Below are 21,798 nucleotides of genomic sequence, written 5' to 3'. Positions count from 1 at the left end.
ATGTGTGCTGGAACACTCACGTGTCATAATGGGCCTTGGCCTTTATCTAGCTGTGCGGTGGTAGCCATCTTTAGTCTACTGCTGAAGCCGCAGCAGGTAGGTAGGTACTGTAGGTCTGAGTATTCTAATGGTTTGTGTCAGCCTTGTGCGCTGCCTACAGTAGATAGAATGTGTGCTGGAACACTCACGTGTCATAATGGGCCTTGGCCTTTATCTAGCTGTGCGGTGGTGGCCATCTTTAGTCTACTGCTGGAGCCGCAGCAGGTAGGTAGGTACTGTAGGTCTGAGTATTCTAATGGTGTGTCAGCCTTGTGCGCTGCCTACAGTAGATAGAATGTGTGCTGGAACACTCACGTGTTATAATGGGCCTTGGCCTTTATGTGGCTGTGCGGTGGTGGCCATCTTTAGTTTACTGCTGAAGCCGCAGCAGCAGGTAGGTCTGGGTATTCTAGTGGTTTGTAGCAGCCACGTACGCTGCCTGCAGTAGTTATAATGTGTGGTGGAAAACTTACGTGTCATAATGGGCCTTGGCCTTTATCTAGCTGTGCGGTGGTAGCCATCTTTAGTCTACTGCTAAAGCCGCATCAGGTAGGTAGGTTGTTCTGAGTGTTCTAATGGTTTGTAGCTGCCTGCAGTAGATAGAATGTGTGCTGGAACACTCACGTGTCATAATGGGCCTTGGCCTTTATCTAGCTGTGCGGTGGTGGCCATCTTTAGTCTACTGCTGGAGCCGCAGCAGGTAGGTAGGTACTGTAGGTCTGAGTATTCTATTGGTTTGTGTCAGCCTTGTGTGCTGCCTACAGTAGATAGAATGTGTGCTGGAACACTCACGTGTCATAATGGGCCTTGGCCTTTATCTAGCTGTGCGGTGGTGGCCATCTTTAGTCTACTGCTGGAGCCGCAGCAGCAGGTAGGTCTGGGTATTCTAATTGTAGCAGCCACGTGCACTGCCTGCAGTAGTTAGAATGTGTGCTGGAACACTCACGTGTCATAATGGGTCTTCACCTTTATCTGGCTGTGCAGCGGTAGCCATGTTTAGTGTACTGCTGAAGCCGCAGCAGCAGGTAGGTATGTAGGTCTGAGTATTCCAATGGTTTGTAGCAGCCAGGTGCGCTGCTTGCAGTAGATAGAATGTGTGCTGGAACACTCACGTGTCATAATGGGTCTTCGCTTTTATCTGGCTGTGCGATGGTGGCCTTCTTTAGTCTACTGCTGAAGCAGCAGCAGGTAGTTACGTAGGTCTGAGTATTCCAATGGTTTGTAGCAGCCAGGTGCTCTGCTTGCAGTAGATAGAATGTGTGCTGGAACACTCACGTGTCATAATGGGCCTTGGCCTTTATCTGGCTACTAGATGGTGGCCCGATTTTAACGCATCAGGTATTCTAGAATATGCATGTCCACGTAGTATATTGCCCAGTCACGTAGTATATTGCCCAGCCACGTAGTATATTGCCCAGTCATGTAGTATATTGCCCAGTCACGTAGTATATTGCCCAGCCACGTAGTATATTGCCAAGTCTCGTAGTATATTGTTCAGCGCCGTAGTATATTGCCCAGTTAGGTAGTATATTGCCAGCGACGTAGTATACAGCACAGAGCCACGTAGTATATTGGCCAGTCACGAAGTATATTGCCCAGCCACGTTTCTCAAAGGTTAAAAAATAAAAAAATAAACATATACTCACCTTTCCGACGGCCCCTTGTAGTCCACGGCAGCTTCCGGTCCCATGGTCGGTCTGAGCGCAGGACCTGTGATGACGTCGCGGTCACATGACCATGTAGCAGTCACATGACCGTGACGTCACGTCAAGTCCTTTCCGCGCAGGCGCGCAGGACTTGTGATGACGTCGCGGTCTTGTGATGACGTCTTGTGTCTGAGTCTTCTTGTGTCTTTTGTGGCTGGGTCTTCTCCTTGTGTCTGGGTCTTCTCCTTGTGTCTGGGTCTTCTTCTTGTGCCTGGGTTTTCTCCTTGTGTCTGGGTCTTCTCCTTGTGTCTGGGTCTTCTGTGAAATAGCTTACGCTCAGGAACATTGAGGAATAGTGCTATCGGATAGCTCTACCCTTTCATTCCCATTGCGTGGTTTGTAATCACAGCGCGCGCAATCACTCATCTAGTCACAAGAAGACCCAGCCACAAGACCCAGACACACGAAGAACAACCAGCCACAAGCCTTTGTTAATTACCGTATTCTAATTTTATGAGATAATGACTTTTGGGTTTTTATTGGCTGTAAGCCATAATCATCAATATTAACAGAAATAAACATTTGAAATAGATCTCTCTGTAATGACTCTATATATGAGTTTCACTCTTTGTATTCAAAAACTGAAATAAATTAACTTTATGATGATATTCTAATTTTCTAAGAAGGAATTGTAATCTGTCAGGTAGAGAGATAACAGACTCCCCCAGTTACTACAAAGATTTACAAGTGTAGCAGAATTTAGTGGGTGTAGGGGGGCCTGAAGCCTTAGAAATCAGCATGTGCATAGATTTTTCAGCACTGGTTTAACCATTCTATTATTACCTGTATGCCCATAGTAATAGATCAAAATCGTCCAGGGGCTGACATCAGTGTTCGGAGTTCTGCACCGTGTCTGGTACAAACCCTGAACTTTACAGTTCAGGTTCACTCATCTCTTTTAGTGAGTGCTACGGAAAATCCTTTTATGTCTTGGCATGCTATTCTTCCACAATGGCACCTGGCATTTTCATCATCATCTACCATCATCGTAAGGGCCGATGAACCGGGCGGGGAAAACGCATTGGGACCACATCCTAGGCATGCTAAGCAGTCTCCATAATTGCTATCACATTAGCCAGATTTTATCCGACTTGGCTAGAATTCGTTATCATCTTATTGTTTGGAGCAGTTGTTTAGTATGATTTTTTTCTGATTGCATCCATGTTTATTCATAGGCATACCAAAAAGATCATCTTATTAAGGGGACATCCTATGTTGTGAATTCTGCTCTTGGGTTCCCTCCGGTGGTTGTTGGTGGTAGTAGTGCAGTTGTCTCTGGGTTGTAATCCAGGGCAGGTGTTTCTGCTGATTGCAGCCCTGACTAGGTATTTAGGTGTGCAGGATCCATTAGCCCTTGCTAGTTGTCCATTGTTCTTGGAGGTTTTGCATCTCTGTCTGTTCCTCCTGCCCTGCTGCCAATTCAGCTAAGATAAGTGTCTGTTTTTTTTGTCTCTACAGCACACATGCTGTGTGCTTTACAATTCAGTACAATTCATTGTGTTTTTTGTCCAGCTTAGACTGTGTTTGGATTTTTTCAGTCATGTTGGATTCTCAGGAGATGCAGATATACATTCCATGTCTTTAGTTAGATGTGGTCTTTTGTATAATCTGCTGTGGATATTTTTAGGGTTTTAATACTGACCGCTTAGTATTCTGTCCTATCCTTTTCTATTTAGTAAGAGGTGCCTCTTTTGCTAAATCCTGTTTTCTGCCTGCGTGTGTCTTTCCCCTTATACTCACAGTCAATATTTGTGGGGGGCTGCCTATCCTTTGGGGTTCTGCTCTGAGGCAAGATAGAATTCCCATTTCCATCTATAGAGGTATTTAGTCCTCCGGCTGTGTCGAGGTGTCTAGGATGTGTTAGGTACACCCCACGGCTACTTCTAGTTGCGGTGTCAGTTTAGGGTTTGCGGTCAGTACAGGGTCCACCTTCTCCAGAGAAAGTCTCATGCGGCTCCAAGGTAACCGGATCATAACAATCCTATATTTGATTGTTATTTATAACTGCTATGATATTAGCCAAATACATTGATAAGGGTCAATGCCTTTTCAACTTGGCTATTGTGAATTGCTGGAGCAGTTTTTGAGGATGTTACCTGAGTTTATTAAGGCCTTCTTTTTACCAATTTTTTTCTCTCTGCTTTCTTCATCTCTGCTCTCTTTAGACATTGTTTTCCCACCTATATTGGTAGGGTTAGTTAGGGGAGTGAGGGACAGTCCTCATTGAGTGGGGGAGCCAAAAAATCGTCCTTATAGGGTGCCAACCTCCACAGCAAGGCAGGAGTCGAGCATGGCCTATTATTAGATTTTTTTTATATATATATTGGTCGCAAATTTCTATTTTTTGGTATTCACCATTTTTCCACTGGGAAGGTGTTTTTTTAATATGGTAATTAGACTTTTTTTTAAGGGAAGTCATGTTCACTGTAGCACAATTGTTGCCATTGTCAGGAATTGAGAAATAATTGTCAGGGTCCAGCGCCCCCCATCTTCATGCGATGACGTCCTCTTCTTTGCTTCCTGTCGCGGCTCCTGCGCAGACGTATTGACGTATTGATTTGCCCTGTTGAGTGCGCAGGCGCTGGGCCTCTCTGACCTTTCCCGTCGCCTGCGCACTTCAGTACTTTGCTCTGCCCTCAACAGGGCAGAGAATTACTCCTGCGCAGGAGCTGCAACAGGAAGCAAGGAAGAGGACGTCATCGCATGAAGATGGGAGGCGCCGGACCGCACCAGACTGCCCCCCCCAGGTGAGTAATATAACTTGTTTTTCTTATAGCCGAAAAATTAGGTGACAGATTCCCTTTATGGATAAAAATTATATTGCCTGCTGACCACCCCTTTAATATCAGTTTCTTCTGCTAATAACAACCATATTGCGTGCAAATATTGGTTGCTGACTAGCAGCTACTGCCTTAGGCCTCATTCACACTTCAGTATTTTACATCAGTGTTTGCCAAAACCAGAAATGGAACTTACAGAGAAAAACTATAATTGAAAGATTGACGTCAGTTCTGTGTTCAAAAAATACTGATGGGTGAATGAGGCACAATGCAGTGGCACTGAGGGTTATATCACAGTGTGGACCAAGTCTTCCTATTCAATAGTCTGGGCCCATTAAAGGGAACGTGTCATCAGACACTGACCTATCACCCCCCAAAATGCACATTTAGCCAGCTGTATAGTGACACTGAGGACTTGTTCTCCTCCCTGCGGCCAACACTTCCTAAACTGAACTGCAAAATGAGGGGAAGTAATGCTGCAATGAAACCTGGGCCGAAGAAGGGGTTCACAGAAGCCGTTTGAATTCAAAGTAATTTTCTCAGGCTCTTTACCACTAAAATGTACAGTGTTAGTGTGCTTTTCATAGGGACTAAGCCCGTTGTACAGCTTGTTTAATTTGCATTTTGGGGTGACAGATTCCCTTTTAAGATTTTTTTTTTTTTATGTTAAATGTATTTTAAAAGAATATTGGTGTTTTTTATTTCTCACATTACTATCTACCGTATATTAAACATATCAGAAAGCTTCCAATTTTCCTACTGGCCAACAGGCCTTATACTAGACTAACACTTTTTGTTCTGTGCAGGAGATTTTTCAGCAGTCTCATTATCTTTACAGACAGGATTGCAATGACAGATAACACCTGTTATATACAGGGTGGGTCATTTATATGGATACACCTAAATAAAATGGGAATGGTTTGTGATATCAACTTCCTGTTTGTGGCACATTAGTATATGGGTGGAAGGGGGAAAACTTTTCAAGATGGTTGGTGACCATGACGGCCATTTTGGATCCAACTTTATTTTTTCTAATGGGAAGAGGGTCATGTGACATCAAACTTATTGAGAATTTTTCAAGAAAAACAATGGTGTGCTTAGTTTTAAAGGGAACCTGTCACCCCCAAAATGGAAGGTTAGCTAAGCCCACTGGCATCAGGGGCTTATCTACAGCATTCTGTAATGCTGTAGATAAGCCCCCGATGTAACCTGAAAGATGATAATAAGAGGTTAGATTATACTCACCCAGGGGCGGTCCCGCTGCGGTCCGGTCCAGGGCCTCCTATCTTCTTATGATGACGTCCTCTTCTTGTATTCACGCTGCGGCTTCGGTGCAGGCGTTTTTCGTCTGCCCTGTTGAGCAAAGTACTGCAGTGCGCAGGTGCTGGGCCTCTCTGACCTTTCCCAGTGCCTGCGCACTGCAGTACTTTGCTCTGCCCTCAACAGGACAGACAAAGTACGCCTGCGCCGGAGCTGCGGCGTGAAGACAAGAAGAGGACGTGATCGTAAAAAGACGGGAGGCCCCGGACCGTGACTCCCACCGCAGTGGGACTGCCCCTGGTTGAGTATAATCTAACCTCTTTTTCTCATCTTTCAGGTTACATCGGGGCTTATCTACAGCATTACAGAATGCTGTAGATAAGCCCCTGATGCCGGTGGGCTTAGCTCAACTTCCATTTTGGGGGTGACAGGTTCACTTTAACGTAACTTTATTCTTTCATGAGTTATTTACAAGTTTATGACCACTAATAAAATGTGTTCAAAATGCTGCCCATTGTGTTGGAGTGTTAATGCTTCTCCTGCTCCTGACACACTGATAGCAACAGCGCAGAAGAAATGCTAGCACAGGCTTCCAGTATCTGGATGCTGCACATCTCGTATCTTCACAGCATAGACAATTGCCTTCAGATGACCCCAAAGATAAAAGTCTCATGGGTTCAGATTGGGAGACCTTGGTGGCCATTCAACTGGCCCATGACGACCAATCCGCTTTCCAGGAAACTTTTCATGTAGGAATACTCGGACCTGACACCCATAATGTGGTGCTGCACCATCTTGCTGGAAAAATTCAGGGAATGTGCCATCTTCAGTCCATAAAGAGGGCAACACATCACCATGTAGCAATGTCAGATATCCATTGGCATTCAGGTTTCCATTGATGAAGAATTACTTTTATCTTTGGCGTCATCTGAAGGCAATTGTCTATGCTGTGAAGATACGAGATGTGCAGCATCTGAAACAACAGATACTGGAAGCCTGGGCTAGCAATTCTTCTGCGGTGTTGCTATCAGTGTGTCAAGATTGGGAGAAAGTTGCATTGACAATCCAACACAATGGGCAGCACTTTGAACACATTTTATAAGTGGTCATTAACTTGTAAATAGCTCATGAAAGAATAAAGTTACGTTATCACCAAGCACACCATTGTTTTTCTTGTGAAATTCTCAATAAGTTTGATGTGTCACATGTCCCTCTTCCCGTTGGAAAAAATAAAGTTGGATCCAAAATGACCGACTTCAAAATGGCCGCCATGGTCACCACTAGTGATGAGCGAGTATACTCATTGCTCGGGTTTTTCAGAGCACGCTCGGGTGGTCTCTGAGTATTTATGACTGCTCAGAGATTTAGTTTTCCTTGCCGCAGCTAGATGATTTGCGGCTACTAGACAGCTTGATTACATGTGGGGATTCCCTAGCAACCAGGCAACCCCCACATGTACTCAGGCTGGCTAGTAGCTGTAATTCATCCAGCTGTGGCAAGGAAAACTAAATCTTCGAGCAGTCATAAATACTCGGAGATCACCCGAGTGTGCTCTGGAAAACCCGAGCAACGAGTATATTTGCTCATCACTAGTCATCATCCATCTCAAAAAGTTTTCCCCATCCCATATGCTAATGTGCCACAAACAAGAAGTTGATTTCACCAACCATTCCCATTTTATTTAGGTGTATCCATATAAATGGCCCACCCTGTACAATAGACAACGCCGTATCTGCCATTCACGGGCCGTGATGTCACAGCTCACGCAGCGCAGTGACGTTTCACCTGATCAGGGCTGATCAGAAGGATTTTATACTAAAGATGGGGTCTGGGTCAGTCTATTGCTGATTTAGGATTGTCAGAGCCATACTAGAATCCCTCACGTGGCGAGTTTTATAGGTAGACATTCTTTGAGTTGTGTCCATGCTGTCTGTTCGGAGTCTGCAGTATGGCGGGTTTTTTATATGTATCTCCAGCTAGTCTCTCTTCCATTTTCCAGGTGTAAGGTCCTCCAGTCATTATCACATCCCTGTGCACTGTGGAGTATCATAACTTCCGAGAATAGCCATAAAGTAATAGGCCCCCGCTGATCTAGGACCGTGGCACAGCTAAGCTTTCTTCTTCATGTGCTCGTGCTGTACGGTATTCTGTATCCCTATTGTCAGGTGTCGCACTATAACTCCATTGTACGAGCGCTGCTTCTTTTACTATCTGCCTCTTCTTTATTCATCTTTTTGTCCTGCGCAGACCTGCGGGCCTCCAGTTTCATACTGTTCCATTTCTATGGTAACAATGCACACAAAGAGAGAACCTGATTGCTTCCCTGCAGGCATTATGAAGAGCCGGAAAAATTGCGTTAGTGGATGATGCGGCATATCATTCAGACTAGTGGGGGAAATCCTAACAGGTTTATGGGGCCTCTGACTTCCGTTAAGGATCACTTCATTTATCTTTTTTTCTTCTGTGTAAGTTTCCAATGCACTCCCTATAGGTAAGCCATACTTAAAGGAATATTCCCATCTCCAAGATGCTATCCTATCGTATCCTATATATATGTAGTAGGTGCAATAATAATAATATTGGCAAATACCTCCAATTAGAAATGTATAGTTTTTCTGATTCGCTATGTCTCTTCCCTCATGTGCAGGCATTGCTGGACCTTGGGTATCCACGGTTACTACCACTAGCAACTAGCTGTCACTATATCCGTGTTAGTAACCATGGATACCTAAAGTCATGCAATGCCTTAACATGAGGAAATAGACATAGCGAATCAGAAAAACTATACTACATTTGTAATTGGAGGTATTTGCCAATATACATATTGGGATAGGATCTTGGCGATGGGAATACCCCTGTAACGGGAACGTGTCACCTGGTTGGTTGAGCATGGTAAACTGGCCACGCCATGAAATGGTGGCTGCAGAGAGGAATAAACTTTTATTTTTTACTTTGTTCTCCATTGCCGAGATATTGGCTTGTAAACGTTTAGATTATGGCTAAGACCCATATGGCTTTCTAACGACTGTGATCCTGGCCCTCACCCCGCTGTTCCTAGCGAGTGCAGTACTCTCATGGAAACTGGCAAAAATGATTGAGGCCATAGAACGAGAACAGAAAAAGAAGCAGAAACGTCAGGAAAACATTGCAAAAGCCAAGAGGACAAAGAAGGACTGAGACTCAGCAGCGGCCAGATCATGGCGTCAGGAACGGTTCAGCAGCCAGACTTTCTATTCACTGTCCTACAACAACACTACAAGATCTAACACTTCTGAACCCTGGGAGCACCGTGCTAATCAGCAGCTCCATGCTCTGTATACCCATGCTTTCACCTGACTTTTTAAAATGTGAGACTTTTATCTGTAATTGCCCTGACATTTTATGTCTAGACATGTAAGGTTTCTATATTTTGCATATATAAAAGTAAAATGGAGCTTATTATGTATTTTTTTTTTATGTCGGGCGGTTTTGACACCCAATTTTTCTAAGGTTTGGTACAATTGGCCATATTGGGAATGGAGGGGTGATGTCATGTCTCCGATGTACATATGCCCTTCGCATAGGATATAATGGGGGAATTCTTCCCTAGGAGCAATGCTAGAAAGGAAGAATACAAAGGGGCAACACATTAATTGCTTACGGTAAAGTGTCCATGCACATAACTTCGTGCAAAATGTTTTAACTGGTTTTGGACCATTTTTGTAGCAAATCATGTGCAACTTCATGGTTAAATTCAAACTGGACCAATTTGTTGCAGACATTTCTCTGGTTATTGAGTTCATCTGAATGAGGTTTGTAGAACTCCATGTCCTTGGCACCATTCAGATGTAAGGACCACATTTTCTATAGCAGAAATTTCTGCATCCCTAATACTACTTTACTCTGCTTTGAGGGAGTAGAAAATGATGCACAATATGGCCTATTTCCCACAAGATACACAAACAATGTCTGATAGATGCAGGACCCACATCTATGTAGAGAATGTGGATCCATAAAAAAAGAACAATGGAGTACATGTCCATAAATAAATATATCACAATTTTATTAAGTCACAAAATCACAATAATTGAATATGTACAAGTCAATAAATACACAAATAGAGACTAATTCAGATAGAGAGAAACTGGGTAGCACAGACCAAAAAACTAGTGTGGATCACAAAAGACGTCATATACCATCATAAAATGCATAGTGCAGAGGTAGTAGGGCATTAAACCGGGGGTATAATAAAATAGTATGGGACAGTTGCTAAGCCCTGTACACAGGCTCAAAAGTGTCATTGAGGTCACAAGTCACCCTCCCCCCAAAGTTCTTACCCATGTACTGGCGTCAAAAGGGATCCACACCGTTGCCCCAATGCGCGTTTCGCGTCGGCTTCGTCAGGGGGTGGTGCTGCTGAATGTCCAGAGGCATTATTTATAGGTCCCCCACTAATAAATATTACTTCCACCTGTTGCGGCGCATGTCCACCGCTCACCCGGCCAGGTATTGCTTCGCGAACGGCGTCCAAAATGGCGCCGCGGTCCACAGCTCTGTTTCGATGACGTCACTGCACCGCACGCGTCATTACACGGCGCCGCCCACAATGCCCCGGGACACAGACGAAAACATACTCAGAAGGGAGGTAAGAACATTTCTAAAACAATCCACAGCGAGGAGATTGGAACAAAACAAAATCCTCTAAACTGCATGCTCGCAAATGCCAGAAGCCTGACAAACAAGATGGAAGAACTAGAAGCAGAAATATCTACAGGTAACTTTGACATAGTGGGAATAACCGAGACACGGTTAGATGAAAGCTATGACTGGGCAGTTAACTTACAGGGTTACAGTCTGTTTAGAAAGGATCGTAAAAATCGGAGAGGAGGAGGGGTTTGTCTCTATGTAAAGTCTTGTCTAAAGTCCACTTTAAGGGAGGATATTAGCGAAGGAATGAGGATGTCGAGTCCATATGGGTCAAAATTCATGGAGGGAAAAATGGTAACAAAATTCTCATTGGGGTCTGTTACAAACCCCCCAATATAACAGAAATCATGGAAAGTCTACTTCTAAAGCAGATAGATGAAGCTGCAACCCATAATGAGGTCCTGGTTATGGGGGACTTTAACTACCCAGATATTAACTGGGAAACAGAAACCTGTGAAACCCATAAAGGCAACAGCTTTCTGCTAATAACCAAGAAAAATTATCTTTCACAATTGGTGCAGAATCCAACCAGAGGAGCAGCACTTTTAGACCTAATACTATCTAATAGACCTGACAGAATAACAAATCTGCAGGTGGTCGGGCATCTAGGAAATAGCGACCACAATATTGTACAGTTTCACCTGTCTTTCACTAGGGGGACTTGTCAGGGAGTCACAAAAACACTGAACTTTAGGAAGGCAAAGTTTGACCAGCTTAGAGATGCCCTTAATCTGGTAGACTGGGACAATATCCTCAGAAATAAGAATACAGATAATAAATGGAAAATGTTTAAGAACATCCTAAATAGGCACTGTAAGCGGTTTATACCTTGTGGGAATAAAAGGACTAGAAATAGGAAAAACCCAATGTGGCTAAACAAAGAAGTAAGACAGGCAATTAACAGTAAAAATAAAGCATTTGCACTACTAAAGCAGGATGGCACCATTGAAGCTCTAAAAAACTATAGGGAGAAAAATACTTTATCTAAAAAACTAATTAAAGCTGCCAAAAAGGAAACAGAGAAGCACATTGCTAAGGAGAGCAAAACTAATCCCAAACTGTTCTTCAACTATATCAATAGTAAAAGAATAAAAACTTAAAATGTAGGCCCCTTAAAAAATAGTGAGGAAAGAATGGTTGTAGATGACGAGGAAAAGGCTAACATATTAAACACCTTCTTCTCCACGGTATTCACGGTGGAAAATGAAATGCTAGGTAAAATCCCAAGAAACAATGAAAACCCTATATTAAGCGTCACCAATCTAACCCAAGAAGAGGTGCGAAACCAGCTAAATAAGATTAAAATAGATAAATCTCCGGGTCCGGATGGCATACACCCACGAGTACTAAGAGAACTAAGTAATGTAATAGATAAACCATTATTTCTTATTTTTAGGGACTCTATAGCGACGGGGTCTGTTCCGCAGGACTGGCGCATAGCAAATGTGGTGCCAATATTCAAAAAGGGCTCTAAAAGTGAACCTGGAAATTATAGGCCAGTAAGTCTAACCTCTACTGTTGGTAAAATATTTGAAGGGTTTCTGAAGGATGTTATTCTGGATTATCTCAATGAGAATAACTGTTTAACTCCATATCAGCATGGGTTTATGAGAAATCGCTCCTGTCAAACCAATCTAATCAGTTTTTATGAAGAGGTAAGCTATAGGCTGGACCACGGTGAGTCATTGGACGTGGTATATCTCGATTTTTCCAAAGCGTTTGATACCGTGCCGCACAGGAGGTTGGTACACAAAATGAGAATGCTTGGTCTGGGGGAAAATGTGTGTAAATGGGTTAGTAACTGGCTTAGTGATAGAAAGCAGAGGGTGGTTATAAATGGTATAGTCTCTAACTGGGTCACTGTGACCAGTGGGGTACCGCAGGGGTCGGTATTGGGACCTGTTCTCTTCAACATATTCATTAATGATCTGGTAGAAGGTTTACACAGTAAAATATTGATATTTGCAGATGATACAAAACTATGTAAAGCAGTTAATACAAGAGAAGATAGTATTCTGCTACAGATGGATCTGGATAAGTTGGAAACTTGGGCTGAAAGGTGGCAGATGAGGTTTAACAATGATAAATGTAAGGTTATACACATGGGAAGAAGGAATCAATATCACCATTACACACTGAACGGGAAACCACTGGGTAAATCTGACATGGAGAAGGACTTGGGGATCCTAGTTAATGATAAACTTACCTGGAGCAGCCAGTGCCAGGCAGCAGCTGCCAAGGCAAACAGGATCATGGGGTGCATTAAAAGAGGTCTGGATACACATGATGAGAGCATTATACTGCCTCTGTACAAATCCCTAGTTAGACCGCACATGGAGTACTGTGTCCAGTTTTGGGCACCGGTGCTCAAGAAGGATATAATGGAACTAGAGAGTGTACAAAGGAGGGCAACAAAGTTAATAAAGGGGATGGGAGAACTACAATACCCAGATAGATTAGCGAAATTAGGATTATTTAGTCTAGAAAAAAGACGACTGAGGGGCGATCTAATAACCATGTATAAGTATATAAGGGGACAATACAAATATCTCGCTGAGGATCTGTTTATACCAAGGAAGGTGACGGGCACAAGGGGGCATTCTTTGCGTCTGGAGGAGAGAAGGTTTTTCCACCAACATAGAAGAGGATTCTTTACTGTTAGGGCACTGAGAATGTGGAATTGCTTGCCTGAGGAGGTGGTGATGGCGAACTCAGTTGAGGGGTTCAAGAGAGGCCTGGATGTCTTCCTGGAGCAGAACAATATTGTATCATACAATTATTAGGTTCTGTAGAAGGATGTAGATCTGGGGATTTATTATGTTGGAATATAGGAATATAGGCTGAACTGGATGGACAAATGTCTTTTTTCGGCCTTACTAACTATGTTACTATGTTACTATGTTACAGACTGCAGAGGACATGCGCACTGTGGATCAAGCCGGTAAAGTGCTGAATGCCCGAATCTAAAAACAATATATGCTGTCATACATAATAGAAAGCTTTGTTAATCCCACGTGTGATGGAAAAAAGGAAGAGGGGGAAAAAAGAAGGCAACAACAGTGCTATAGTGCTAATTATAAGAAAAAAAGATCTACTTATTTATATAATATCTCGATAAACAACCTCCCTGTATATATATAACTATAAGTTAAAAACAGGAAGAAAGAAAAATAGCACTATAAAAATACAGTGTAAATACAATAAATATAACAAATATCATATAAAACAGATAAAAGCATAAATAATTGTGACCACCATATCAGTGTCAACAAACGTGATTTATATATAAAATCTAAAAAATATAAGGTAAGTGACACATATATAAACATCAAAGTGAACACTGGATCCATTATCTCCATACTCCACAAATACTGTGATTTCATGATGCACAAAGAATAAAGATGATTGGGGCACGAGACGATCAACAGTTCATATGTCTGATTACGGGTCACACATGCCTTCTCCGATAAGGGGACCATATCAGTAATGCCATGGAAATTACATAGAGAGAACTAAACACAAATAATCAAAAAAGAAAAAAAAATATTATTAAAAACAATACAGAGAAACATACAGCAACAAACAATAAAAACACACCGGAATAGGTACTATAAAAAGGAACTAAAACTCAATTGCTCGTTAAGGCCTGCAGGAGCCATGGTATTTAGTATCGTAATCCAGCGGCATTCTCTCTGTGCCAGCCTCTGTTTTGCGTCGCCTCCTCTAATGCCTAACCGAATCCTGTCGATACCCCAGGCCTTTAGATCTTTAGGATTGCATTTGTGATGTCGACGAAAGTGTTTTGGAATGGGTTTTAAGCCATTTTCATCCACCACATCACGTGCTGCTTTAATGTCTCTTACGTGTTCACGTATGCGAACACGCAATTCTCTAGACGTCAGTCCAATATACACTAGCTTACATGTATTATTATTGGACTGACGTCTAGAGAATTGCGTGTTTACGATACTAAATACCATGGCTCCTGCAGGCCTTAACGAGCAATTGAGTTTTAGTTCCTTTTTATAGTACCTATTCCGGTGTGTTTTTATTGTTTGTTGCTGTATGTTTCTCTGTATTGTTTTTAATAATAATTTTTTTTCTTTTTTGATTATTTGTGTTTAGTTCTCTCTATGTAATTTCCATGGCATTACTGATATGGTCCCCTTATCGGAGAAGGCATGTGTGACCCGTAATCAGACATATGAACTGTTGATCTTCTCCTGCCCCAATCATCTTTATTCTTTGTGCATCATGAAATCACAGTATTTGTGGAGTATGGAGATAATGGATCCAGTGTTCACTTTGATGTTTATATATGTGTCACTTACCTTTTATTTTTAGATTTTATATATAAATCACGTTTGTTGACACTGATATGGTGGTCACAATTATTTATGCTTTTATCTTTTTTATAAGATATTTGTTATATTTATTGTATTTACACTGTATTTTTATAGTGCTATTTTTCTTTCTTCCTGTTTTTAACTTATAGCTATATATATATACAGGGAGGTTGTTTATCGAGATATTATATAAATAAGTAGATCTTTTTTTCTTATAATTAGCACTATAGCACTGTTGTTGCCTTCTTTTTTCCCCCCTCTTCCTTTTTTCCATCACACGTGGGATTAACAAATCTTTCTATTATGTATGACAGCATATATTGTTTTTAGATTCGGGCATTCAGCACTTTACCGGCTTGATCCACAGTGCGCATGTCCTCGGCCGTCTGTGTCCCGGGGCATTGTGGGCGGCGCCGTGTAATGACGTGTGCGGTGCAGTGACGTCATCGCGACGGAGCTGTGGACCGCGGCGCCATTTTGGACGCCGTTCGCGATGCAATACCTGGCCGGGTGAGCGGTGGACATGCGCCGCAACAGGTGGAAGTAATATTTATTAGTGGGGGACCTATAAATAATGCCTCTGGACATTCAGCAGCACCGCCCCCTGACGAAGCCGACGCGAAATGCGCGTTGGGGCAACGGTGTGGATCCCTTTTGACGCCAGTACATGGGTAAGAACTTTGGGGGGAGGGTGACTTGTGACCTCAATGACACTTTTGAGCCTGTGTACAGGGCTTAGCAACGGTCCCATACTATTTTATTATACCCCCGGTTTAATGCCCTTCTACCTCTGTACTATGCATTTTATGATGGTATATGACGTCTTTTGTGATCCACACTAGTTTTTTGGTCTGTGCTATCCAGTTTCTCTCTATCTGAATTAGTCTGTATTTGTGTATTTATTGACTTGTACATATTCAATTATTGTGATTTTGTGACTTAATAAAATTGTGATATATTTATTTATGGACATGTACTCCATTGTTCTTTTTTATGGATCCAGCTTTTAGGAGTGTCCTAAGTGTATTCTGTAGACACATTTCTCCTCTGTAAGCTCCCCCACTGTGGTTCAGAGCATGGTGGAGAAATTTAGAGATTTACCCTCCATCTTGGGCTTATTTTTCTGTGTAGAGAATGTGGTCGCGTCTCACGACGGTATGAATAGATTAGTGGCAACTAGTGATGAGCGAACGTGCTCGGATAAGGTGTTATCTGACCAGGCTCGGGTGCTAACCGAGTGTCTTCGGCGTGCTCGAATAATGTTGGGAGTCCTCACGCCTGCATGTGTCGTGGTTGTTCGACACCCGCACCAGATTGCCTAACAAAGAGGCAGTCCATGCTTGTGTTGTGACTGTCGAACAGCCATGTGGACTCAAACATATTTTTCGAGTATGCCGAAGACACTCCGCACACGAGCATGCACAGATAACACCTTATCCGAGCACATTCGCTCATCACTAATGGCGGCAGATGCGTGACTCTTTCCTTTCACTTCTATGGGAGTTCTCAAAATAGCCGAGCAAGCGCATAAATGTTCCGTCGCATCAAGTTTTAATAAACTGACCCAAACCAACGCTGGTTCTGTATTGTGTCGTACATTTAATACCTTTCTTTCATATTGACTGGACCCTCTGGAAGAAATCATGTATATAACTAAAAGGTGTACATGGGGTTTAGAAAAGACAGTCAGGTTTTTCTTTTTTTAGAAATCCTCCTGTTCATAGGATTGGTCTGGTGACGCGGATCAGGCCCATTCACAGGCTGAGACACAGGAGCAGACATATGGCTGCCGGTATTCATCCTTCCTATCCACACATGTTATAAAACATAAAGAAGCTTTTTACCTTTCACTGCCAGGACAATTATTCTCTTTGAAAAACACAATCTGCTACTTGTGGACATCTTAAAACAAAATGTTAAGATTTTATTCAAAATCTGTGATAAATGTAAACTTTGTAGGTAAAAGTCTGAGTGAAGTCCCCCATACAGACTAGATAGCTGAGCAGACCCTGACACCTCTATATGCAAAGGTACGCTTGGCCAAACATTTGTCTTATCTGATAGTGCCGCTGCCAGGCTCTTTTGGCAGTGGCTTTTCTCACAAACAAAAGGATTAATATGTATTTATCCCATAGCATTAGGATTAGTATGTAAATCCATCATGCTGGATCCTTTCCTGACATACAGGTGCTTCTCACTAAATTAGAATATCATCAAAAAGTTAATTTATTTCAGTTCTTAAGTACAAAAAGTGAAATTCATATGTAGCGCCCCCTCTGCCGCAGGGCCGAGGGGTACCCGGTACCAGGCCTCTAAGTCTCTGCTTTGGGGTGGTCACGGTGGCTAGGCCCGGTCCGTGACCCTGCCGAGGGGCGCACAGTGGAAGATGTGGGTAGCTGATGGTGGTGGTGATGCTGTGGTGGTGCGGTGCAGTAAATAACGAGGACACCAGGTTGCAGTCTCTTTACCTCTTTACTGAAGGTCTCTAGGTCCTCAGTCCGGAATCCGGATTACCAGGCTGCGCAAGTCCGGCCGGTCCAATGGCACCTCCAGAGTTCTCTTAGCAGGTGGAAATCTGCGCCTTCCTTCTAGCACTATGTGTTGTGGTCCTTCCCTGCTGTGCTTACAGAAAGTCCCCACAACTGTTGTGTCTGTTTCTTAAGTTCCCTCACAACTCGATTAGATGATGTTCTGCTAATCCTCCGTCCCTCCCTGGTGTTCTGGTTGGGACGGCACCCGTTTGACGGGTAGGCTCGGAGCTCTTCCGGGACCCTAGAGTCGCCCCTCTCCACAAGTTGCCCCCCAAGACTGCATAGGTGATTAAAGTTAGACAGCCCGCCTTAGACTGACTGTCCTGCCGCTGTTTGGAGTATTGCTTGAAGCTGAATGTTATGATACTCCCTCGGCGTTCCGGCCACCGGTAGTGCGCCTCAATAGGATGTTGCTTCGGTCTTACAGCACGACTCCTACTGGTATCTCTCCTTTTGCGTGATCTCGTTTCTCACTCAGCACAATCTATCTCGCTTCTAATCCTTCCTTGGGCACCGCCGCTACCCGGAGCAGGCGCGGTCCCGTTACGTTCGTTCAAGTTGCCAAGCCTCTGTCAGGATCCCACCCCTGACAGAGACCCTACTGTATCTTCCCCCACAACACCCTCTGCCACAAGGTGTTGCCTGGTTCCAACCCAGTCAGCTTTCTGCTCTAACTTCCTGCCTGACCCCCAGTTTACCCACTATGGTGGGGAGTGGCCTAATGAATAGAACCCTTAGCTCCCCCCGGAGGCCCGACTGTGAAATGTATTGGTGTCTGTGATACCTGATCCGATGAACTCCTTCAGTGCCATCAGACGCACCATAGCTCCCCATAGTGGCGGAGCCACAGTACTGCAACGACCAGGACTCTGGGGCGCTGCACATATATAGAAAGTCATTACAAACAGAGTGATCTATTTCAAGTGTTTATTAACTTTCCATTAATATGCTTGGATACAGCTCTCTGTGAACAGCCATCTTCTTTAGCAATGACCTTTGTGGCTTACCTTCCTTGTGGAGTGTGTCAATGACTGCCTTCTGGACATCTGTCATGTCAGCAGTCTTTACCATGATTTTGGAGCCTACTGAAACAGACTAAGGGACCTTTTTAAAAGCTCAGGTAGATAAAATGTGTGCTGGAACACTCACGTGTCATAATGGGCCTTGGCCTTTATCTAGTTGTGCGGTGGTGGCCATCTTTAGTCTACTGCTGAAGCCGCAGCAAGTAGGTAGGTAGGTCTGAGTGTTCTAATGGTTCGTAGCAGCCACGTGTGCTGCCTGTAGAAGATAGAATGTATGCTGGAAAACTCACGTGTCATAATGGGCTTTGGCCTTTATCTAGCTGTGCGGTGGTGGCCATCTTTAGTCTACTGCTGGAGCCACAGCAGGTAGGTAGGTACTGTAGGTCTGAGTATGCTAATGATTTGTGTCAGCCTTGTGCGCTGCCTACAGTAGATAGAATGTGTGCTGGAACACTCACGTGTCATAATGGGCTTTGGCCTTTATCTAGCTGTATGGTGGTGGCCATCTTTAGTCTACTGCTGAAGCCACAGCAGCAGGTAGTTAGGTAGGTCTAAGGATTCCAATGGTTTGTAGCAGCCAGGTGCTCTGCTTGCAGTAGTTAGAATGTGTGCTGGAACACTCACGTGTCATAATGGGCCTTGGCCTTTATCTAGCTGTGCGGTGGAAGCCATCTTTAGTCCACTGCTGAAGCCGCAGCAGGTAGGTAGGTAGTTCTTTTTTTTTTTTTATCAATTAGTGTTTATTGAAGATTTCCAAAACAATACTGTACAGTCAAACAGTAATAACAGTAACAGAGGTCAACTAAAAATGACCAGAAATAAGTGAGGAGAAAAACAAATCCAATCAGAAAGGAAGAAGTAGGAAGTAGGGGAGAGAAGCGGAGGGGGGAGGGGTAGGTACGGTAGGGGGAATAGGGGGGGAGGAAAGGAGTGGAGGCATTCACAAGACATTATCTAGCAGTTCAGTTATAGACAAGGTGTCCTGGCAAACTATGGAGAATAAGAATATTACAAACACAAAAACAGACATGTCAATTATGCTTACTTATTCCCACTCAAGTAAACGGTCAAACAAGGTGGTGCGGGTCAATAGAGGAATGACCGCTATGTAACCAAGGGTGCCAGATATTTTGTCTTTTGGTTTTGGCAGTCATGGAGTGAGCCAACAAGAAATAACCATTAACCCTGTTATTTAAATGGGAGTTGAAGAAAGGCGAGTCTGGGGAATTATGAAGTAGATGTCGTATCTGCAAATATTGATAGAAATATCTCCGGACATTCGGGAAGTTGGAGGCCAAGCGGTCAAAGGGGATAAGGCCAGTGATATCAAATATCTGCCGTAATGTTACGATTCCAGCATCAACCCAAGGCTGGAGATTAATAAATGGGATGTGTGTCTCAAGGGCTTTTAGGGATAGGGAGTCATGAGATAATTTAATCAAGGAAGGGACCAGTGTCCTCCAATAGTGGAGCGCGATTTTCATGGTTGGTAAGGTAGGGGAATAATCAGTGATTGCAATAGATTCAGCCTCAAGAATCGTGCGGGTAGATTTCGTTTTGGCATAGTAGTTTTCTGTTTGGAGCCATCTATGGTCTTTGTCCGCCTGCCACCAGTCTCTAAGTCCAGTTAGTATGGCCGCTCTATGGTACAGCATGAGGTTCGGCATTCCCAGCCCTCCCCGTTTGTACGGATAGTACATCAAGGTCCTAGAGATTCTAGATTTTTTGTGTGACCAAATATAATTGTATGTCATAGTTTGTAATTTCAAAATCAAACGTTTGGGGATTTTTAATGGTATACACCTAAGGAGATACAGTATTTTAGGCAGGATCATCATTTTGAAAACATTAATCCTGGCAATCCAGGTTGTCATAACTATGTGAAAATGGTCAAGTTGTGCCCTAACCTGTGTAATCAATTTAGAGAAATTCTTCTCGACAATCTGTTCAGAGCCCGTCAATATAACTCCCAAGTACGGGATACCCTCTGTCATCCATTTAAATGGAAACTCAGCCTCCATTTTCGACTTGGCTGCGCATGGAACCGCCACCGGAAACAACGTGGGATTCAACCTGTAGTATGACACATTACTGAATTCCCCGAGTTCCAAGGTAATAGCTGTCAAGGATGTCTCCAAGTTGACACAGGATAGAATAACATCATCAGCATACAAGCCAATTCTGTGCTCCATCTGTCCAACCCTGATGCCGGTAATATTAGTAGAGGTTCTTATGCGTTCAGCAAGCGGCTCCATGCACAGTGCGAAAATAATAGGAGAGAGTGGGCAACCCTGACGAGTGCCATTCGTGATCTGAAACGGACCAGAACCGGCCTCAAAACCCACTTGGTCCGGTGAAATTATAGTTGGGATAAGCTTTAGTCTGGACGCTATAATTTTAGTGAATATTTTGACATCCGAATTGAGCAGAGCAATGGGTCTAAAGTCACCAGAGTGTGTGAGGGGTTTCCCAGGCTTTAACTCTATGGTATGGTAGATATGGTAGCTTCCAAACCAGGAGCCGCCACAGTACCCGAGTCTCTCCATACCGAGAATAATCTCTGCAAATATGGGGTCAGCAACAGATAAAAGGATTTATAATAGTCATTTGTCAGCCCGCCTGGGCCTGGGGCCTTATGAGATTTAGTTTGTTTAATCGTCGAGTTAATTTCTACATCTGTGAAGGGAGAATTAAGGTAGTTTAGCTGCTCAGATGTAATACGGGGTAATTTTATAGAGTCTAGATATTTATAAATAGATTGGTGATCCGGTTGGGGAGTAGAAGGGTCATCTTTTAAGTTATACAATCCAGTATAATATTCTGCAAAAGCTTGGACTATGTCCTGAGGGTTCCTGAGGGCCTTCCCATTTTTATCTAAGATATGGTCCACTCTTGATTTAGCTTTCCTCTTACGTACTCTGCGCGCCAGGAGTGCACCTGCCCTATCACCCACGGCATATAGATTAGTCTTGAATTTCTTCATGTTATGTGCATATCTGGCCAGGAGATTTTCTCTCAATTTAAACCTAATCTGATAGATCTCCTCGGAGATAGAAGGCGTGGGAGCAGACTTGTTGATATTGTCTAAATATTGCAGGTGGGAAAGTAATACCTCTCTGCCACTCTCCCTCTTCCTTTTCAGGTAGGAAGCTTGTTGGAGAAGCACACCTCTAATCACTACTTTATGTGCCAACCATAAGGACTCATCAGAAACCTCTCCATTATCATTTATCTGAAAGTAATGTTCCAACTCCAAAGAGACTCTATCTAACACCTCCCCATTCAGCAGCAATGCGTCATTTAATCGACACCTAAAGGCTGGATTTAGCTTGGTGTGCTAAAGTAAGAGTTAGAGTGATGGGAGCGTGATCAGACCACGTTATTAAGCCTATAGTTGCGGATCTACATCTGGACAAGGTTGCACTATC

The 21,798-nt window shown here is 43.4% G+C and overlaps 2 protein-coding genes across 2 annotated transcripts in view; one reads left to right on the top strand and one right to left on the bottom strand.

Moving 5' to 3' along the window:
- The window catches only part of NDUFAF2 (NADH:ubiquinone oxidoreductase complex assembly factor 2), a 221,427-nt gene that overhangs the window by 26,336 nt on the left and 173,293 nt on the right, over positions 1–21,798 (bottom strand). The gene's annotated exons all lie outside the window — the stretch shown is intronic.
- Positions 2,697–9,766, top strand: LOC143793606 (small integral membrane protein 15-like). The gene is made up of 2 exons (XM_077280670.1): positions 2,697–2,733; positions 8,790–9,766. Exons 1-2 carry the CDS (start codon positions 2,697–2,699, stop codon positions 8,960–8,962), a joined length of 210 nt encoding a protein of 69 aa, XP_077136785.1. The 3' UTR covers positions 8,963–9,766.

Source organism: Ranitomeya variabilis, chromosome 1 (assembly GCF_051348905.1).
Source record: "Ranitomeya variabilis isolate aRanVar5 chromosome 1, aRanVar5.hap1, whole genome shotgun sequence".
Classification (NCBI taxonomy): domain Eukaryota; kingdom Metazoa; phylum Chordata; class Amphibia; order Anura; family Dendrobatidae; genus Ranitomeya; species Ranitomeya variabilis.
Note: the sequence above shows the minus strand (reverse complement) of the source record. Positions and strands in the feature narration are given on the sequence as shown.

Bases quoted from the DNA above. Each gene is read 5' to 3' on its own strand.
- LOC143793606 (XM_077280670.1), top strand. From the start codon at position 2,697: ATGGCACCTGGCATTTTCATCATCATCTACCATCATC. The intron at 2,734-8,789 runs GTAAGGGCCGAT...ATTATGGCTAAG, and splicing joins CATCATCATCTACCATCATC to ACCCATATGGCTTTCTAACG.